The sequence below is a fragment of the Vigna unguiculata genome, chromosome 3 (assembly GCF_004118075.2).
Source record: "Vigna unguiculata cultivar IT97K-499-35 chromosome 3, ASM411807v1, whole genome shotgun sequence".
NCBI classification, from domain to species: Eukaryota; Viridiplantae; Streptophyta; class Magnoliopsida; order Fabales; family Fabaceae; genus Vigna; species Vigna unguiculata.
This window is the reverse complement of record NC_040281.1, coordinates 5247177-5266478: the sequence shown is the minus strand read 5'-3', so window position 1 is coordinate 5266478 and position 19302 is coordinate 5247177. Positions and strand designations below refer to the sequence as shown.

The 19302-nt window shown below is 28.1% G+C and overlaps 2 protein-coding genes across 2 annotated transcripts; both read left to right on the top strand.

The window, feature by feature from the left end:
• The first annotated feature begins 5388 nt into the window (after positions 1–5388).
• On the top strand, positions 5389–9771 carry LOC114177266. Its single transcript, XM_028062539.1, has 5 exons — positions 5389–5895; positions 7497–7998; positions 8114–8315; positions 8635–9144; positions 9241–9771. Exons 1-5 carry the CDS (start codon positions 5487–5489, stop codon positions 9652–9654), a joined length of 2037 nt encoding a protein of 678 aa, XP_027918340.1. The 5' UTR covers positions 5389–5486; the 3' UTR covers positions 9655–9771.
• A 2184-nt stretch (positions 9772–11955) lies between these two features.
• Positions 11956–14989, top strand: LOC114179573. The gene is made up of 5 exons (XM_028065963.1): positions 11956–12407; positions 12553–13054; positions 13300–13501; positions 13740–14231; positions 14506–14989. Exons 1-5 carry the CDS (start codon positions 11990–11992, stop codon positions 14851–14853), a joined length of 1962 nt encoding a protein of 653 aa, XP_027921764.1. The 5' UTR covers positions 11956–11989; the 3' UTR covers positions 14854–14989.
• The last annotated feature ends 4313 nt before the right edge of the window (positions 14990–19302 follow it).

The window sequence follows — 19302 nt, the reverse complement described above, 5'->3', positions numbered from 1 at the left end:
TACTACCTTATCTTAGAGTTTTACTTATTTTCCCTCTGTTCTTACCTGAGATTTTCTTTAGTTTAATGATCTAAAGACTAATTCTGTTTGCACTGATTGCGGTTGGTGTGTCCCTACTAAATTATTCTTCCCACCATGTGTGAATGCGAGGTTAGAGTTTTACCTAATTTGTTAATACTAAATTCAGAATAATGTAAAGATCAACTTAAACCTATAACTCTACTTAACGAGTTATGTAATAAAACCAAATTTCAACAACCTCCATCCTTTTTAATGTTTCCATACCAAGAACTCTTATCTTTATGACTATCAACAAATATGAATGAAGATAATTCCGTAAAGGAAAACACCTAAATGAAATTTACTATTATTCTGAATAAGTGTGAAAATAGTAAAGTTCATTTAGTATTCTTTTCTTCTTCATACCATAAAGAAATATACTTTTTTTTTTTATAAATTGTTGGCATTAGTTATATAGTTTTTGAAATAATACTCAAAGTAAATATAAAAGTATTCTTTGTTTCGAAGTTTGTAACTTCTTTATATCTTCTCTGTTTTCCATTACATGCTGTTAAAGTTGTAACGATAATCGAGGCAAAAAGGTCAAGAAGCAGAGTAATGTTCGGAAACGCGTTTACGTTGGGTTTGTCTTGCGTTTCGATGATTACCGAATTGCTTAACTTTTCGGCTTGAAGTGGGACGACAACAAAGTTTTGCAATATTCTATGTGGGAGTCGTGGCATGTAACACTAATATTGATGGTTTGGTCCATGTTTTTGTGATAAACTAGGAATATCGCGTAGCACACATGTTTTGTTAGTTACTTATAAAGCAATGATATCTTTGGGCGGGGCTAGCGTAAATAGCACAAGTTGAGAAAAAATAAATGAGTTGTTTTATGGTTGTATTTATGCTGACTTTTTTTCATAAGACTTTGTTGGTCCTCTACCATACATCAAGAGCCAAAAGTCAAGGTTAGAAACCAACAATAATCTAAACTCTTAATCCATGTCTATATGGTTTTCGAATAAAACAAAAACAAAGAATAGAAAATAAAAATCATGAAAGTATTTTATAATTGTTTTATTTCTATATTTGAGTATTTTTGAAAAATATGATTTTACACAACTCCAATATAATAAAAATATGTAAAATTCATAACTTACTATTTATTCAAATAAATAAAAATATATTATAAAAATTATCCATCAAAGTGTATTATAAAACAAAATTAGATTTATATTCATAAATATATGATATTAATAGATTGATAACAAAAATACTTAATTAATCATGTTTGATACTTAACAAAAAAAAATCAATCTAAGTTATATCAAGTTCATTGATTCTTTAACTTGTGCGGACTACTCGTCCCAAGAAAAGAAAATAATACACGTGAGTTGGTGAAATTAAATAAACTAAGGGTTTTATCCGTACTGTTTTAATTGTGTGTTTATTATAATAACTTTTTTCAGCACATCAAAAATAAAGAAAACAAATATTTTTAAACGTTTTTATGGCTTTTTATTTTTGACATTTTTAGTTCTATAATATTATGTTTATCTATACCTTTATAAGAAAATTCACTATTTTGGTTTTCACATTTTATTTTTCAGTTCTATCTTTTTGAGAAATAATTATTTATTTAAATTAAAATAATAACTTACCAAACGTTTTTAAATTTAACAGTTTTTCGATTTGATTATTTTTTAAATTTAATTATTTTCTTAAATTATCTATACCTATATATATATATATATATATATATATATATATATATATATTCACTAGTTTCCAGAAACAGAAATATAAGTAGATAAGAAAACTGACATACCCTGTTATTAATAGTAAAAATTATTCGATAATCGAAATATTGACAGTTAAAAATTTATTGGTTAAATGTCAGTAACAAATTTTATTTACGATGAATAGTAAAATTTATCGATAATTATCGAGAATCGAATATTTATCAGTAAAATTTATTGGTAATTATTATGATTTGACTTTTTTCTTTCTTACTCTTCTTCATTTCTTCCTCACCCTCTCTTCTTTTCCTTAATGTTTTTCCTCCAACTTTGAATACCACTTTCCATATCCTCTTTCTCGACTTAATTTTGTGGACTTAATTTTTAGTTGATATCCTCTTTTGTCGACTTGTGAACTTAATTTTTAGATGATATGTTTTTTAACATATATATCTTATATATTTATTATTTATCTTTTAGTTTTTTATTGATGTGATTTTAATATGTTTTTAATAGATATCTCTTATGTCGAAAATTGAACAGTGTGAAAATAATATACGTGGACAGTCTAATAGTAAATAATATAATATGTTTAACAAATCTCATTTAGACACACTTGTATATTATATTAAAAAAACAATTTTAAGTTTAATTTATTTGGATAAACCATGACTTATAATTTTTTTTTTTTGAACTTTTCTTCTAAATATAATCTCAAATTACTTTAGCCAAATACACACGATCATGATCATAGTAATAAATTAGTTGTATCAGAAAATAATGTTAAAGATTATAGTAAATTATTTTACAATAAAAAGAAATGCTTAACCAGTACCCACAACATGATTCATTGCATGTTGAATTAATGATATTGACTTCAATTCCTTTTCTCAATTATTGCTTAGGGAATACAACATATATCTTCTCTTTAAACTGTATTTTGTGACACTTTTCTAACCACATATAAGGTAACATTGGTAGCGTAATGAAAGACAACCACAGCCATTTTTAGTATCAGAATGTGACTCATTGCAAACATTCAAAGTTGACTCGTGCCAAAAAGAGAATCAATAACCTAGTCAAAAAACATTGTCTTCACCACAAAGCCTCAAGTTCAACACACAATAAAAAAAAAGTTTAAATATATTTTTAGTCCCTTAATTTTTAATAAATTTTAGAATTAATTTATTTTAAAATTTTAGACCAATTTAGTCCTCCATCTTTTAAAATATGTGACTTTAGTTATTTACTCAAATTTTGGTAGGTTTATTTGATGTTCTGTATATATTTAGATTTGAATTGTTTATATTGTTTGACATATTTTTGCTTTAATATTAAGTCAGATACTATTATAAAACACGCTTGAAATGTCAAATAAATTTAACTAAAATTGATTAAAAGGATTAAATTCACATATTTCGAAAGACGAAGAACTAAATTGGTTTAAAGTTTTGAAATGAACTAATTTCAAAATTTAATGAAAATTAAGACATATTTAACCCTAACAAAAATTTCAACTTAAGCTATTTCTAACTATTCAGATTATTTAAAAAAATGTAGAGTCAATCAATATAAAGAGTTGGTAATTTTTCAAATCAGTTTTATAACCAAAAGATTCCACTATAATTGAAGTTAAAATTGCTTTAAATATCTTTTTTTTTTTCACTTTCAAATCATTTTTAATATCTTAAATAATCAAATCATAAAAAATCCATACAATAAATGATACGTGTCATGAATATGACATTATGAGTGAGTATAATTAATTAACCAACTACTTTGTATTAAGTGCACATTCATTATTTTTTTTTCTCTGAGGTATGGACCCAATCTGTTATGTCCATGTTGATAACAACAGCGTAAGAAGTGGAACTTCCGCAAAGATATGCATGCCCGTTTTTCTATTGTGCCATTAATACATACAAGTTTTGAAATTGTTAAAAAAGTATGAGATTTAACGTCCGAAAAGCACTTAACCATTTAAAAAATCCTATATATAGTGCCTATTTCAATTGTCAGAGACAAGCACAACGTCAAACATGAAAAAAAAAAACATGGAATTTATTGAATTTCATGAAAAGATCATGAATTATCCAACAAAATTCTGACCTGTTAATATATACTTCATAATTTTAAGCAATGTTATGGCCTTAACGTGATTGACCAGTTTGTGTTTGGTACTACTTGCACCTATTTAATACCTATTTAATGCAATATATATTTTTGATAATAAAAAAATAGAGAGAAAGAGAGATATTGAATTGTTAATTAATTGAAAAGTAGTTGCCGACTTGGTAGCTGTTGTGACAAATAGCCTTCAATTTTCAGGTTTAAGTGTTACCCATTAATTGGGGACACGTCAACTTTTAACTTGATAAAGAGATTCAACTAATCATATGGAGTTCATATCATTGAGATTCTCTAAATAATGTATTTATCTTTATTTGATGTTACGACAAAACTTACATTATTATTATTATTATTTTAAATATATTTTTAACTCTTGAATTTGGATATAAAATCAAAATTGGTTTTCATTTCAAATTAAAAAAAAAAAAATTTAAATTTTAAATATTTTTTGATAAATTTTATTGATGAATTAAAATATCAATCGATAATCATAAAAAAATATACGACTAATTATCATAAATATTAATTAGTAATTAGTGAGATATTTGGGTAGTAAATATTATTCTTTAGTTTATCTTCTTCCTTCTCTTTTTTATTTTTCCTTTTCCTTTTTCTTATTTTTTTTTCTTCTTTTATTTCCTCTTCTTCTCCCCATCTTCTTCCTCCTCCTTCTTATTTTACTCACTCATATATATTCAATTTATAAACCTATTTTGTTGGATTTAACAGAAAATTTGATACTTATTTTACGAACAAATTTATTGAAAAATTTTAAAAAAATTAATTACCAATAAATTTACCTACCGAAAAAAAATCCTTTCCGACAGATTTATCAAATGATTTAACTATAAAACGATCAAAGTTCAAAACTAAAACTTTAACGTTCATTTTGTTGGTAAAATTTATAGACAAAAAAATTTCATCAATATTAAATTTTTTAATTTATTAATAAATTTTATTATCAGATTCATTAAAATTATAATTTACCAACAAATTGTCAGTAATTAAAATTCAAAAATCCATTGCTGTGTAAATTTCAAAGCCATGCACGGTTATTCTATCCCGCTATTTAAGAATTTATACATGAATAATTATAATTTATTTTAATTTCAACTTTTCTGATCATAAATATTACATATTTTTAAGATAGTAAGTTACTTTTCGTTTCATACTTTCTTCATAAATTGTAGGAGAATAAACCTCTCAAGAGTCCTCTTCCTATTTTAAATAATATTGAATGTCTTCAAAAAGATAAAATGCTATTAACAAGTATAGTAAAAAACATAAAAAAAAAAAACAGTAAATATATACTTGGAATATTTAGAACTACGGAAAAAGATAACAATACTAGCAAATCCATTGAGAACCTGTAATAGTGGCGGCCGCAGACCGTTTATCATTTATTAATTATTTTCTTACAATAACATAAGAAAATAATTAATCATGCAGGTCAATAAAGAAATTCGATCCTGACCCACATACATACCCATATATACATCATACTTATTATGTATGTACCTCTTTTGTTATTGCAGAATTAGAAGAAGTCATGCATGTTGAAAGTGGTTGGAGATGAAGTGAAGAAAAGTGAAAGAGAAAGGCATAGATTAGATGTGGATTGGATACTGGCCACAGGAAATGCATCTGGAGATGATTCTTACATATAGTTGTTTACGTAAACCACGTCGCATTGCTAAATCAGAGAAACGCAAAGATGCTCAGGTAAGTGATTCAAGCAGAGAAGAAACTAGGTTTCATCATGAATGGGGCAAGCACTCAGAGTCAGAATCGGAATCGGAATCGGAATCGTCCTTTCAGAAGGTGGTGGAGATGGGAGTGCCGTGTAACGAATGCGTTGAAGAAAAATTGCGATGGTTAAGATCTCAGATCATTGGTAATAGTGCAGAGTTTGATTCTCCGTTTGGAAGACGAATCGTTGTGTATGCTGATCACACCGCTTCCGCTCGTAGTCTTCGCTACAACGAAAACTTCATCGCCGATCATCTTCTTCCTTTCTACGGTACCTGCGTTCGCTTTCTTCATCTTTACTTTATCCATCAATCTTTTTCAAATCAAATCTCAACTCCCTCACGTTTTTGTTTCTTCCCAAATCCAATTTCCGTTTCAAAATTTTAAAATCAGTTTAGTTTCTAAATTTTTTCTAATATAAAATTATTTAGTATTTTTGATAATTCGTTTGAGGGGTTAAGATGTTTTTTTTTTTTTTTTTACTTTGAAAAATTACTATTATAAAATCTGACTCTTCTTAAATTGTAGGAACCTAAAAATAGTTAAATCTAAATTTTTTTCATAATTTTGTGTACAACTTGCAAAAAGAGAAAAACATATAATGTGTAGATGATTTTTTTTTCATAATTTTGTTTACAAAATAAAGTAAATATAATTTTTATAACTTCTTGAAATCGGGTGCATAAATTAATTTACTTCTAAAAACATATGTTGATTTTTCTTCTTCTGAAAAAACTAATGTAGCTTGAGTTTTCTCTTTTAAAAATAACATTTGATGTAATAAACTCAACCTAAAAATTGAAGGGTTCATTAAGTACATGTATTCGGTGAATTATTACTATCGAGTTTTATTTACAATTGGATTATTTTTATATATTAAGCTAAATGTTCATTTCAAAAAGTATAAAAGTAGTATTGGTTCAAAGTATTCGTGATAAATTTTTTCAAATTACAATGTATATATTAAACTATAAATATAAATATTAATATTAATATACATACACAATATGTTAACATATTAGAGTTTGGCCGCGATAACACTATGATATAGTAGTATAACTAATAGTTTTTACATAACTTGTAAAGGAGGGAGGATAAGAAATGCCAATCATAATTGAAATTGATCAAGTTGATTTAATATACACAACTTCAAGGTCAAATTTATTGTGTCATCACATAATTTAATAAATTTGTGCATTAATATTAATTTAATAGTGGTCTCCATTGAAATTTATAAATAACGTGTAAATAATAAAGAAACAATATTCTCACGTTGAAATTTTTGATGACGAGGATGTACTCTCACAATATATATAATATATATGTATCCTTCGGGGTATTTATGTTTTTCACAATAGTGATATAATCAGCGGATTTTAAACACCAATTATAGAAAAGGAACATGATGTGAAAGCAACAGAAGAGAAAAAAAAACCCTAATAATCGTTCCTCTTTCGACATTTATTTATATCCATGCATTAAGGAGAAAACAACAAGAACTTAAATTATAAGCAAAAGAAAAAAAAAACTAAAGTTAAAAAAACTCACTTTTTTTTTTTGAAGTAAGAGATATAAAACGTTTACGTGACACGGTCCTATAAGAATTATCATAAGAAAAATGTCTCTGTAGTTTATATATATATTTTTTCAATAATTGTCCCTTGAAAAATCAGGTGGATTATGTTTCTCAAACTAGTGTGAACATATAACCACCATGATTGTTCAAAGAGGAAGGGGTTTAGTTTCTTTTGACTTGCACATAATCCAAATCTGAAACAAAATTGGTTCTTCTCTTCTTAGCCAATCATAGATGAATTTTGAACTATAAGAACATGCATTCAAACTCGTGCTTTTTATTTTCTGCGTACACAGGTAACACTCACACGTGCGACAGTTACGTGGGAAGCAGGACAACAAAGATGGTAGAGGAAGCAAGAAAGTACATTAAAAGATGCTTAGGTGGCGGAAAAGACGATGCACTCATCTTCTGTGGCTCTGGCTCCACCGCAGCCATGAAGAGGCTGCAAGAAGTTATGGGAATCACAGTACCCTCAATCTTAAGGGAAAGGGTTTTGAAGAGCCTCAGCACAGAAGAAAGATGGGTGGTTTTCGTTGGACCTCACGAACACCATTCCAACCTCCTTTCTTGGAGGCAAAGTTTGGCTGAGGTGGTAGAAATTGGTCTTGATCACCAAGGCTTGATAAACATGGATGCTCTTAAGCTAAAACTTGAGTTCTACAAAGACACCAATCGACCCATGTTAGGATCTTTCTCAGCTTGTAGCAATGTCACGGGAATTCACTCAGATACACGAGCAATCGCTCACCTTCTTCACCAATACAAAGCCTTCGCATGCTTTGATTTTGCAGCGAGGTAAGCTAGAATCATAGACATCCTTTGATGGTGTTTCAATGTTAATGAACTCAGTAGGTAGCACGAGTCATTAGAATTTGATGAAAAATTATTCTATGTATGTGTTTGTTTATAGTGGTCCATACGTGGAAATAAAGATGAGGTGTGGGGAGAGTGATGGGTATGACGCAGTGTTCCTGAGTCCACACAAGTTTCTCGGTGGTCCTGACTCTCCTGGGATTCTGCTCATGAACGATGCTCTCTACCGATTAAGATCTTCGCCGCCATCAACTTGTGGAGGTGGAACTGTGGATTACGTCAACGGCTTCAACGAAAAGGTAATAATATACGTATTCAAATTATAAACAAAATATTTAAAGTCAAATCATAAACAAAACATTTAAAGTCAAATCATAAATTTAGTCTTCCCACGTAACCTGATTGGAGAAGAAAAACAAAAAGTCTTCGCAGGTTGTTTATCATTTCATTTCCTGTATCACAATTTCGTGTATAAAAACGTGTTTATATAAATCAATCCCTGTTGTCGTTTTCTAGAGATAGGATTTTTTATTGATTCATATGAATTGAAATGGAAAGAAAAATAAGCTTCTTAATTATGGTTTGAAAGTTTATGTGGGTGTTGATAATATATTGCAGGATACAGTGTACTTGGAGAACATAGAGGAAAGAGAAAATGGGGGCACCCCTCCTATAATCCAGACAGTGAGAGCAGCATTGGCGTTTTGGGTGAAAGAGTACATAAGCTACAAAGAGATTGAGAAACGTGAACAACTTTACATTAAGAAAGCACTTAAGAGACTAATGTCAAACCCAAACATTGAGGTTCTCGGAAACTTGAGCACCAAAAGACAAGCCATATTGTCATTTATCATTTATTCTACAACCAACAAAACCTCTTTGTCACCTGGTTGGGGAATTAAATGGCTACAAGAGAAACAGGAAAAACAAAGAGAAGAAGTTAATTTTTGGAAAGAGACAGAGAGCGAAAGAGGTAAGCTTCTTCATGGCCCTTTTGTTGCAACACTGCTAAGTGACCTATTTGGCATTCAAGCTCGTGGAGGGTGTGCTTGTGCTGGACCTTATGGCCACCAATTGCTCGGTATCAACAAAGCTCAATCTCTTGCTATTAGATCAGCAATTCAACAGGTACATTCTCTCACTTATAGTAATCCAAATTCATATTACTGTAAGAACCAAATGGGTAAACAATGTTTAAACTGAAATTGCTTATTACTTGAACAGGGTTATGTTGGAGTAAAACCTGGGTGGAGTAGAGTTAGTTTTCCGTATTACATGGAGGAGGAGGAATTTGAGTTCATTTTAACAGCGATAGAGTTTGTAGCAAACTATGGCCAACGCTTCCTTCCCTTGTACAGCTTCAATTTGAGAAACGGCAGTTGGAGAATGAAGAAAGAGCAACTTCAGGCTCTGATCAACCAAAATAACTGCAACTTTCGAAAAACTCTTGATGAAGCAGATGATTTGAAAGCAGTGAAAGCAGGTGTTGGATATAACGTTGGAACCAAACAAGTTAGTGTGTTAAGGAAATCATACTTAGATATGGCAAAATATATTGCAACTCTTCTCCCCAGGTTCCCTTCTCAGGCCATACTCCATGAAGATGTAGATCCCAATGTTCTCTATTTTAGACTTTAATTATTTGCTAAACATCAATTAGCATTCGTTAATGTATATTTCACTACTTGTTTTAATGATGTTTTAAGGAAAGTGTGTATCATTTGGATACTAATACATGGCTATAATCACTCATAATGAAGATAGGTTTTGGAATATTGAGAATGAAAAAAATGAAAAAATGAAAAATCACTTAGAATATGACACCTTATATTATAAAAAAAAAGTTGTCAAAATTTAGTAGTTAAAAAATTATTTTTCTATTATTAATAGAAGCCATTCGATATTAATTATAGTTAGATAGATTTTCAACGTGTGAAGTCCATTATCAGTTTTCACTGATTAAAATCCCTTCTGCTTTCATAAAAACAACATGTAATTTATTTGGCATGGTTAAATTAATACTCCAACTTGCAATGATATTGTTCTTTCTTTCTTATTTATTGATTCTTATTTATTATAAATTTTCATAAACATTTTCAACAATTAAAAAAGTAAACGAATTATGCTTAAACTTCTTTATAAATAAACAAAGAAAGAAAAAAACTGAGCTGTTTATAATTATACTTAATTTATAATTTAGTTTATATAAATTCTTTCATATAAATTTTCTTAATTATTATGTTTAATTGTATGTAAATTGATTTTAATTTATAAGATTTTTTTTCTTTAAAGCATTTCAGGAAAAAAGATATTTGACATTATTTTACTACAGATTGACAATTTTTAAAAAATAAACTATTTTTAATATAAAAATTAAATTTTGTATTTATAATAAAAATTCGAAGAGTAATAAAAAAATTACTAAATAAATGTATAAAAAAATCTGCTATCAAAATACTGATGCCTTTTGTAAAATATTTATCTGAATATCGTCATGGAAAAATAGGTTCCCCAAGAGGTTGGAAGCAAATGGATGATTGTGGGGACAATCGTCACGACAGATATTTTATTTATTTTATATAATTTTTTTTGAACATAAACTTGATAAATATCTGTTGTCCCGTGAAATAAGAATTACTTTTTTGAAAAAAAAAATTAAAAATAAATTTATATAAGAAATATAAGATGACGTTAAATAGCTTCAATTTATTAATTACCTTCTAAATTAATAATGTTCTCAAAAATATAAAAATATATCAAAGTTTCAACAAACATACAAGCTAAAAGTCTAGGGTAGCAAACAATCCATCCAGTCATTGAAAAAAAAAATTGAGTTGACAAATCTATTAATTTACTTTTTTTATAAACAGTTAATGACTGATTAATTAGTTTTGAATTTTATCAAATATATATTAGCTAAAGTTGAAGGATAGCAAAACAACTCATCTATTAATTAAAAAAAAATTGAATTAGATCAAATCTATTAATTTACTTTTATAGATATTAAGTTTTTGATTCAATGGATACTTTAATTAATATTTATTGGATTAAAGTTAATTTATATTTTTTTTTCACAATTTAATATTTAAATTTTCAAAAATTATTTTAAAAGAATAAAATAACAGTTACCAAAATATACAATTTCGAGTCTTGTATTATATGAAGGAAACAAAAATATTTTTTTTCCCAAAGATAAGAAATATATAACTACTCTTAAATGCAATTACCAATTTTTCATTAAAGTTGATGTATTTATTGACTCACTAATACTATGGCTCATTAAATATAAATGCGATTCAAACCATTTAACTTTACATGTATCTCTGAAAAGAATTTCCAATGTATGATATTATTATTATTATTTTAAATTAACCAACTTAACTAATTTTATTTGTATTTATAATTAGATATATATTTATTTGCCACATATAAAATCGAATGTTGTATTTTCATGAATGAATTGGATATACCCATCAATAAAAAAAATAGTTATTGAAATTGAATGCATTTATATTAAAGAATGAACATTTTTTTAATGAATAAAAAAATAATGATTTCTATTTGATTTATTATAACCCAAACTAAAATTTATCCAATCCATATTTTAAAATATTCAAGAAAGTAAAATAATCTTTTATACCTCTAAGAATCACCGTTTTCCCCAAAATTATAAGACAAGGTAACGTATCATTAAGGTTATTACTTGGTTCAAAAAAAGGTAATAAATATAGCATTACCATGCACCCATAGCCAACAGGAACAAAAAGAAAGGAACCATACATTCTATTAAAATAATTCTTAAAGTTCAAATACTATGTTTCGCACCTGAATTTTACGCATCCACAATAAAAACGAACACCACCAGGTTTGTGCAGCCCATAATATAATCCCACTGAAACTCCATCTCTTACCAAAATATAAGTCCAAAACTCTTTTGCCTTCTCTCGAATCCTTCTATGCCACCTTTTCTTATATGCTGAGTTACATCAACAACATCATTCGCTATTCTTTTCAGTTCTTCTACCTAATGCGGGAGGAGCACCCCTTGTTGGCAGAGAAACCTGTGTTAGTCCAACCATGCTTGGATCAAAGCCATGGCCAGGAAAAAACCGACAGCGATGTTGTGTTATCCAAAACAACCACATCGGACAAATCTCATGACTTTTGCAACCACTCTGAGTCCTTCAAGAAGCTCGTGGAGATGGGTCTGCCGTGTAATGAATCAGTGGTGGAAAAACTGCGTTGGTTGCGGTCCCAAATCATTGGTTACCATGCAGAGTTTGATTCCCCATTTGGAAAAAGAAAAGTTCTCTATGCTGACCACACTGCTTCTGGCCGCAGCCTTCACTATAACGAGAATTTCATTATCAATCACGTTCTTCCTTTCTATGGTATGATACTCACATCATTCCATCAAACCACCCTCATTCATATATATATAAGCTCTGATTGTTATAAGAGTAAATAGTATAGAAGACACTGGAATTTTGAATGTGGAAACATGTCTTTTAATCTGTTATCTTTTTGTGCACATAGGTAACACGCACACATGCGACAGCTACGTTGGAAGCAGGACAACAAAAATGGTACACGAAGCAAGTGAGTACATTAAGAAATGTTTAGGTGGTGGGGAAGATGATGCACTTATATTATGTGGCTCGGGAACAACTGCAGCTATCAAGAGGCTGCAAGAAGTGATGGGGATCACTGTGCCATCTGTTATGAGGGAAAGGGTTTTGAAGAGTGTGAACACAGAAGAAAGATGGGTGGTTTTTGTGGGACCGCATGAGCACCATTCAAACCTTCTTTCTTGGAGGCAAAGTTTGGCTGAGGTGGTAGAGATTGATCTTGACGACCAAGGATTGCTTGACATGGATGCTCTAAGGATACAAATTGAGGCCTACAAAGATACCAACAGGCCCATGTTGGGATCTTTTTCAGCTTGTAGCAATGTCACGGGAATCTACCTAGATACACGTGCAGTTGCTCAGCTTCTTCATCAGTACAAAGCCTTTGCATGCTTTGATTTTGCAGCAAGGTACTTGTATATATAGAATTGTGAGAATGGAGAATTATTACATATAGTTTGAAACCACCACATGTTTATAGTACTGTACAATTTTCATGTGACAGATTTAGTGAAGTTTAAAACTCAACTACATGTTAAGTGAAGATCAATGAGAATCGAACACTTGAGTAAAACATCCAATGATTTCTGGTTGTACATGAGTGTGTGTGTTGGAAAATTTGGAAACTTGATAATGTTTTTGGTTGTTTGTTTAGTGGTCCATACGTGGAGATTGACATGAGATCTGGGGAAAGTGATGGGTATGATGCAGTGTTCTTGAGTCCACACAAGTTTCTTGGTGGTCCTGACTCTCCTGGGGTTCTCCTCATGAACAAGGCCCTTTATCTTCTAGGATCTTCTCCACCGTCAACTTGTGGAGGTGGAACCGTGACTTATGTCAATGGCTTCAACGAACAGGTAAATCTCCATTCTCATGTTTGGAATTTGGATTGTATTATTCTCTCATTGTATATTGCAACCCTAATAGCTATAATAAGATATTGCATTGAAGATCTGCTAGAAGAATAACACCAACAAAAACCACAGAGAACTAATAATATACTTCAAAATATGTAGACATTGATCTTTCAATATTCACCTTGTGTTCATTTAAACTTCATCCATCATCATCATCATCATCACGTTATCAATGCAGGAAACATTATACCTGGAGAGCATAGAGGAAAGGGAAAGTGGGGGCACGCCTCCAATAATCCAGACAGTGAGAGCAGCATTGGCATTTTGGGTGAAAGAATACATAAGCTGTGAAGAGATTGAAAAAAGTGAGCAAATGTACATCAACAAGGCACTAAAGAGGCTTGGTTCAAACCCCAACATTGAGGTCCTAGGAAACTTGAAGGCCAAGAGACAAGCTATATTGTCGTTTCTGATCTACTCCACCACCTATTGTTCCTCAGCAGGTGAATGGAGTGATGGTAACCAGAAAAATGAAGGTGAACTTGATCTGTGGGCAGAAACAGGGAACCAAAGAGGGAAACCACTTCATGGCCCTTTTGTTGCAACATTGCTCAATGACCTCTTCGGAATCCAAGCTCGTGGAGGGTGTGCTTGTGCTGGACCTTATGGCCACCAATTGCTCCACATCAACAGGTCTCAGTCACTTGCCATTAGATCAGCAGTTGAAAAGGTGAAAAATTATCCACAATATCTTTAAATATTGTGTTTCCAACTATACAATATCGACACTACAACTAAATTTGAATTTTTCTACTGAGTTTTTCTGAACTGTTTTCATCAGTATATTTTGAAGGTATAGTAGATAACACAATAATACTAAGCATAGAATATGAACTGACTAAAACTCAGTGTGAAAGTTGATGATGTAAAACACATTTAGCTGTTTTGAAAATTGAAGTGGCAAAGCAAGTTCTGAAAAGCAAAACTGTTTGTTACTTTGACAGGGTTACATTGGAGTAAAACCAGGGTGGACAAGAGTTAGTTTTCCTTACTACATGAGTGAAGAGGATTTTGAGTACATTCTGAATGCCATAGAATTTTTAGCTGTGTATGGCCAACGCTTCTTTCCCCTTTATAGCTTTAATTTGATAAATGGGAGCTGGAGATTGAAGACAGAGAAAGTTGAGGCACTAACCAGTGAAGGAAACTGCAACTTTGGTGTTCATAGTATTTGGTGGAACGAATCAAACTTTGAGGTGGCTAAATGCATTGCTACTCGCCTTCCAAATTTCCCTTCTCAGGGAATAATCAAGGAGGAACTCGATCCAAATATCTTCTGCTTCAGAGTGTAAGTAAAATGATATATGGATACTCTAAATACAATAATAGTTATCCATGTCATTGTTTGAAGTGAATACATACCATACATTATTTGTTCTATTTACAAATATTTCGTGATACTTTCCATTGTTTTCACACAATGATCGATGTGCATCACTCCAACCAACTCTTGTGGGTTACTAGGAAGAATTATTAAGTTAAATATTGAGATCTTTAGCAATATTCTTTTATTTTTATAATAATTTTTTATATTATACTTACTTAAATATTATTAAGTTTTGATTAAAATTTAAAAATCTTACAAATTTAAGATTTTATATTAAATTAATCCATAATTATTCATTTGATTTTGATTTTGTTAAAAAAAACATGTTAAATATGTTATTGGTCCCTTAAGTTTCACTGAATTTAGTTTCTCATCAAAACTTTTGACTAATTTAATTATTCATCCTTAGAAATACGTGAATTTAGTCTTTTTACTCAAATTTTATTAAACTTATTTGAAGTTTGGAACGTGTTTTATGAAAATATTTGAGTTAACATTTAAGCGAAAATGAGTCAAACGATGTAAACAATTCAAATAGTATCATGAAGTGCGTTTTGAAACGTTAGATAAACTTAACAAAATCTGATGACTAAATTCATACATTTATAAAGACGTATAACTAAATTCGTCAAAAGTTTCTAAGAGAGACTAATTCCAAATTTTACTGAAACTTAAGAGACAAAAATATATTTAACCAAAAAAATATTAAGTTGATTTTTTAATTTTTTTAACTGATTTGAGTTTTCAAAAATTAATGCAATTTGAAAGTTTTTATTAAACTTTTTAAAATGGACTAGAAATTTTCATATAACACTAAGATTATATTAATTTTACTCTATTGTTTAATTTTTTTTATTTGTTTAAGTATTTCACTGTGATTTTTTATTTTTCTGTTTCCAACTTAACAAACTCGTAAAGTGGAGGAAGTCTTGAGAATGAAGAAAACGTGTTAATCGATAAGAAAAAGTAATTATTAGCAATTATTAGCGAAAACGAAAAGAATCTATCACGCCATCTCATTAATAACAAAAGTTAAACATAGAATATTGAAATGAAAAAATATTGTTGAACACTTAAAACACAAATTCTTTAAATAAAAATTTAATTAAAAATATTTATATTTATTCATTATTTAAAATTTAATGAAATCTATTATTAATAATATTATTTTATTCATGAACTACTATATTTAAGAGATAATGTGTGTTCCAAATAAAAATTTCTAAGTTTCAAAATCAAAGATCAATAACTCATTAAGTCAATACTAGATTGAAACAATGTATATCATACTTAAATAGATTATTATATGTTCCCTAACATATTATTTTTAGTTGTGTTAAAAATATTCTTATAATATATTATTTATTATTAGCCAAACTCTATTGTAAATCATAAAATTTAATACATTCTATTATTTATAATTTAAATAATTTAGTTCATCGAAATAACACTTTACGTAACGACACTGAAACTTAGACAATTAACTAAAAATATAATATTTTTTAATTGTATATTTTTTTAGATTTTTATTTCATACGCATATTTTTTATAATCACTAATTTTACTATTTAAGGACTTTTATTGGGGACAGCGATTAAGAAATAAAAAGTATAACATTGTGTTGAAAGTGGCATGAAAATATATTAAAAAATTGTGAGAGAATATATTTTTACGCATTTAAAATCCAAGGTTCTCTAACTTTAAAACTATGGGTTTTCCTCATGTTATTGGATCCATATGTTTCAAGAGATTTTTTTCTCAACAAGCTTCCAGCTGTTTTGCTTTATTACTATTTTATTGCTTTACTATTATTTTTATTTGAGATATAATGAGACTCTTGCTATTATTTTTTTAGTTGTTAGTTTCATAACTTAATTATATGATATTTGATATTTTTTTTATAATTATTTGATTCCATTCGATTATCATTTAATATTCCTTTTTAATATATAATTATAAAATTTACTATTTTAATATTAAAATAATAAAATATTTATCATTTTAATATTAGATATTTAATAATATCATATTTTATTAATTATAGTTTTTTCAATTTAAAAAAAATGCTTAATTAATGTTTAAAATACTAAAAAGGTAAATATGAGTATGAATACAATGTATCGGTTTGCAAAGGAGTAAAATAGGAATTTAGATTTTTGTTACGTTTATTTGGACTTTTCTGTTGTGTTTAGAGATGGCAAATAAATCCGTCTCCGTGGGTATTGCCCGAACCCGTCCCCGTTTTGACGGGAAATCCCCGCATTGACTGGGTATGGGTATGGGGAATCCCCGACTTTTTCAGTTGGGTATGGGGATGGGTATGGGGATGTACATATACCCGTCCCCGCCATATCTTCATTCTCGTTTAAATTATCAAAATATTCACAATTAATCAAGTAACCCATATATATATATATATATATATATATATATATATATATATATATATATATATATATATATATATATATATATATATATATATATATATATATATATATATATATTCTATTTTTTATTTCTTTTAATTATTTCATTTGTCATTAAACTCATTCTCATCTCCAATATATTTTTTATCTTATCATAACCTTTATGTAATTATGTTAAAATAATGTATCTTAATAAAAAAAATTATGCCTTACATTTGAATATTTATATTATTTTTTAATATTTTTATTTATTATAAATTTTCCTTTCACATGAGAATGTTTATACTCTCAATTTAAGGTAATATAAAAAAAATTCTTTACTTATTATTATTATTATTATTATTATTAATTTTTGTTTAATTTGAAGAACTCTTTTGTTTCATTAAAGTAATTTTCGTTATTTTTTAACCATTAAGTATATATGTTGATATTTGAAAAGTTTTCTTAGTTCTCTGAGATATTTTTCGTCTTATCATACCTTAGTTATACATTTGATTTCCTTTGTGTGATTTTTTTCGATAGTCTCTCAAATTATTTCTAAAACACACATTTGTTAGTTTTTTAATATTTTTATTTATTGTTTTTATTTTCATCATGTAGAATAATATATCATAATGTAATTGTTTCACTTTAAATTCTGTTTGAAGTGGTTAAAATTATATATATATATATATATATATATATATATATATAATGATATTTAGGAATAGTATATGATAATTCACTACAAGAAAAAATGAAATGGTGATTGATTTAGTCAGTAACCCATATCAGTCACTATTTTTCGTCATTGGTGGTAGTAGTTGATTTATTGTCTAAATTAGTGACTGATTCAATGATCGAATCGGTACTTGATTTAGTGACCAATTTAATTACTAATTTATTTGTAATTTAATGATAAATTTTTTGGTCACTAATGATATTTCTATTTATTTTTAACCACTTCAAACATAATTTAATAATTAGTTCTCTAAGGTTTTTTTCATTTTATCATACCTTAATTATACATTTGATTTTCTTTGTGCGATTTCTTTCGATAGTCTCTCAAATTATTTCTAAAACACACATTTGTTAGTTTTTTAATATTTTTATTTATTGTTTATTTTCATCATGTAGAATAAAATATTTCGATATATTCTATCTAATTATTTGTTATTTTATAACTCACTATTAATCATACTGTAATTTTTTTTACTTTAATTGTATAAATAACTTTTATTTACTACAATATAAAAATTTAATGTAATTTCTATGAATATTTTTTTGTCACTATGCAACATATATTGAAGTTCAAAAGATACAAAATCTATGTCAAAATTTTATTATTATGTTTATTATTTGTTTTTTGTGTTATTTTGATCAAGTGATGTATTATAACTTTTTATTAGTGTATAAAAAGAGATTCATTATAATTTAAAAAATTGAAGTAAACAAATATTTAAAATATATTTTAATTTGAATATTTGTTCTTTGTGTCATTTTGATCAAGTGATATATTATAACTTTTATTAGTGTATAAAAAAGAGATTCATTAGAATTTAAAAAATTGAAGTAAACAAACATTTAAAATATATTTTAATTTGAATATTTGTTTTCCTTTTATACTTTTTTGAAATATTTTTTAATTTTATCAACTAAGTTCATTAATGTTGTAGTTTGCAAATTTAATAAATGTTTTGGTTCACATGAAATTTTATTTGGTATTCTAATATAAAATATAAACAATTATAATTTATTTTAATGTATTTGGCATCGAAGAAAATCCTCCTAATATTGAATATTTCATAATATTATGTTTTCTTTACCGTAATTTTTTTTCTTTTATAAAAATTAATATTGAAGTAGTTAGAACATGGGTACGAGTATGGGTACGAGATTATACCCGTTACCCGTGGGGATGGGGATGGGAAAAAAGTTTGATACCCGTTGGGTTTGGGTATGGGGATGGGATGAATTTTTTATGCGGGGATGGGTATGGGATAGTG